At 33.2% G+C, this 2,241-nt stretch overlaps 1 protein-coding gene across 1 annotated transcript in view; it reads left to right on the top strand.

Moving 5' to 3' along the window:
- Positions 1-1,373, top strand: part of LOC136795795 (uncharacterized) — a 15,519-nt gene extending 14,146 nt beyond the window's left edge. Inside the window, exon 2 of the mRNA XM_067047559.1 lies at positions 585-1,373. Within this exon, the coding sequence (XP_066903660.1) occupies positions 585-1,040 (456 nt within the window). The 3' untranslated portion in view covers positions 1,041-1,373. The remainder of the gene's footprint in view (positions 1-584) is intronic.
- Positions 1,374-2,241: the final 868 nt, after the last annotated feature.

Raw genomic sequence — 2,241 nt, 5'->3', positions numbered from 1 at the left:
AATTATAGATATATGTAAGGAATATTATAGCTTTGGGTGGAAGTAGGCGAAGGATTTGAGGAGTAAGTTGATCATACCCTAGACATTTAGGAAGATCATAACATTTTATTGAAGTTGCTGCTTCCATAGCTTAACATATATTTGAATGTGCTACGATGTTATTAAAGTAAGGAGGATGAAGTTCCACCATCTGATCTTAATTCTTAAGGAAATGAACCACACGTGTGGCTCTAGGAACAATATGGGATTTTTGGCGTACTGTTTGTAGATTTCCCTATTTGGATGGGTAATATGGTACTTTATGTTATGATCAATTTGTATTTTGTGGAGGAAGATAAGCTTCTATCTTGTTCAATCCGTCTCTTTTTAATTTTATGGACTCCTCTCGTGGCTCAGTATTCATTGTAGTCTTACAATCATATGCTCTTATAATCTGTTATTATATTTCGTTTCTTAAAACTAGAAAACATCTAGAGGACCCCTATTTACTATAGAAATTTATTATTTTATTTTTTATTGTTCTTATTATAAAAATTTATAATTAATTTAACATTGTTAATTGAATAATATTTCCTTATTTGCAGATAATGAAACTGATTATTTTTATATTTCTCTGCAGAAGAGCAGTGCTAGGAGTCGCTCATGTGCAAAGAAAACCTCTGTATATTACAGGAATGGATACTAAATCTCTAGCTCAAAATCCGGAAAACAATATGCAAGAACCTGTTGTTCAGGATGTTCAGAAAAACAGTACGGTAGATCAGAAAGTCCCTGAAATAAAGAAAATATTAGCGCGTGCCATCAACGAAGAAGAAAATATTCAGGAAGCCGATACAGAAAAATTAAATCAAAAATTTGGCAATGAGGGAGGCCTAAAACTGAAACAAAGATGGAACTATCCTTTGGCATTATTAGGAGAAGTTGGAGGACTGGTTCAAGGAATATTTGAATATGCTTTAAAAGGATCACAAAATTCAGGAGCAGGAAATTCAAAAGGAAGGAAAAACTATGCCAAACATTATGAAGATTATGATTATTAATTTGCAGATCACAATTATTCATAAAAATTTGTCTGGATTGGTGTACCAATCTGGAGGAGTTCACTTCAATCTCAATAATGCTTTTTAATCTTTGTATTTCTAGTTTTCCTACTTTCTTAAACAACAACACATAAGTCTCTACAGTAAAGAAGTATTTATTTGGAATTATAATTAACACTAGCAAAGAAATTTGGAGGTATCCTATCTCCTTATCTTTTGGTAAAAAAAAAAAAAAAAAATCCAGATACAAATATTATCTGTCGTCTTGCTGCAAGTCTTTTCAATTGTTTGTAAAAACTTTATATTCTATAAAGTATAAGTTGTCGTCACATATACACTATTTATTATCCTTTTACATTATATTTTTCTGGACATAGTGAAGATACGTTACATCTAACTAATGCTATAATAATATACTTTTTCCAAGCAGTTATTACTATTAACATGATAAATTATACGTGTGCACGGTACAGTATGTTACTTTATTTCTTGATAAGTGTTATTGCAATCAGCCACATACTTGAGAAATGAGTAATAGTGCTGATTGAACACATTCATACCAAAAAGAAAAATTAATAAAATAAAAGTAAGTCAATAAAATCTCTATAAAATATAAACAGAAAAATAAATAAATAAAATGAACATAATCAAATTATGTAAAATAAATTATATACATTATTTATAATCTTGACCTGAGAATCCCCTGGTCCACTCTATCCCTCAAGTAGAGAGGTAGAGCAGGGCCCTTCAGAATCGCAGCGCAGCCCCCTCACCGCGTCTCTGGTAATGCGCCAGTGGAGGCTGAGGGAGTGCACTAAAACGCAGCCATTCTACTTCAGCGGGGCATCTGGCCTTTGCCAGATCTCCAATTGCCGATTTTATTTTACAAAAGGTCTCTTGGCCATTACCGTTTCAACCTTCGTGCGGGTTGTAAGGATGGGTTGTACCTAACTAACACTAGATAAGGGTTGAAACAAAGGATTAGGATGATTAAAAAGGTTTAAATGGAATTTTGAGAATTTGGTTGGTATGAGTTCGAGGACAAAAGGGATATGAAGGTCATGGTGTAGTGTTCAGTTTGAAACGTAATAAGGTGCATTGACTAAGGTTCTAAGGATTTTGGATTGAAGGGATAGGATACGTTTGTTGATTCGAAGGTTTAGCTGTCCCCCAAAGTTCTAGACCGAAGGTCTAAATAGGT

The sequence above is a fragment of the Halyomorpha halys genome, unplaced genomic scaffold (genome assembly GCF_000696795.3).
Source record: "Halyomorpha halys isolate HHAL.00 unplaced genomic scaffold, Hhal_1.1 Scaffold2117.1, whole genome shotgun sequence".
Classification (NCBI taxonomy): Eukaryota; Metazoa; Arthropoda; class Insecta; order Hemiptera; family Pentatomidae; genus Halyomorpha; species Halyomorpha halys.
Note: the sequence above shows the minus strand (reverse complement) of the source record. Positions and strands in the feature narration are given on the sequence as shown.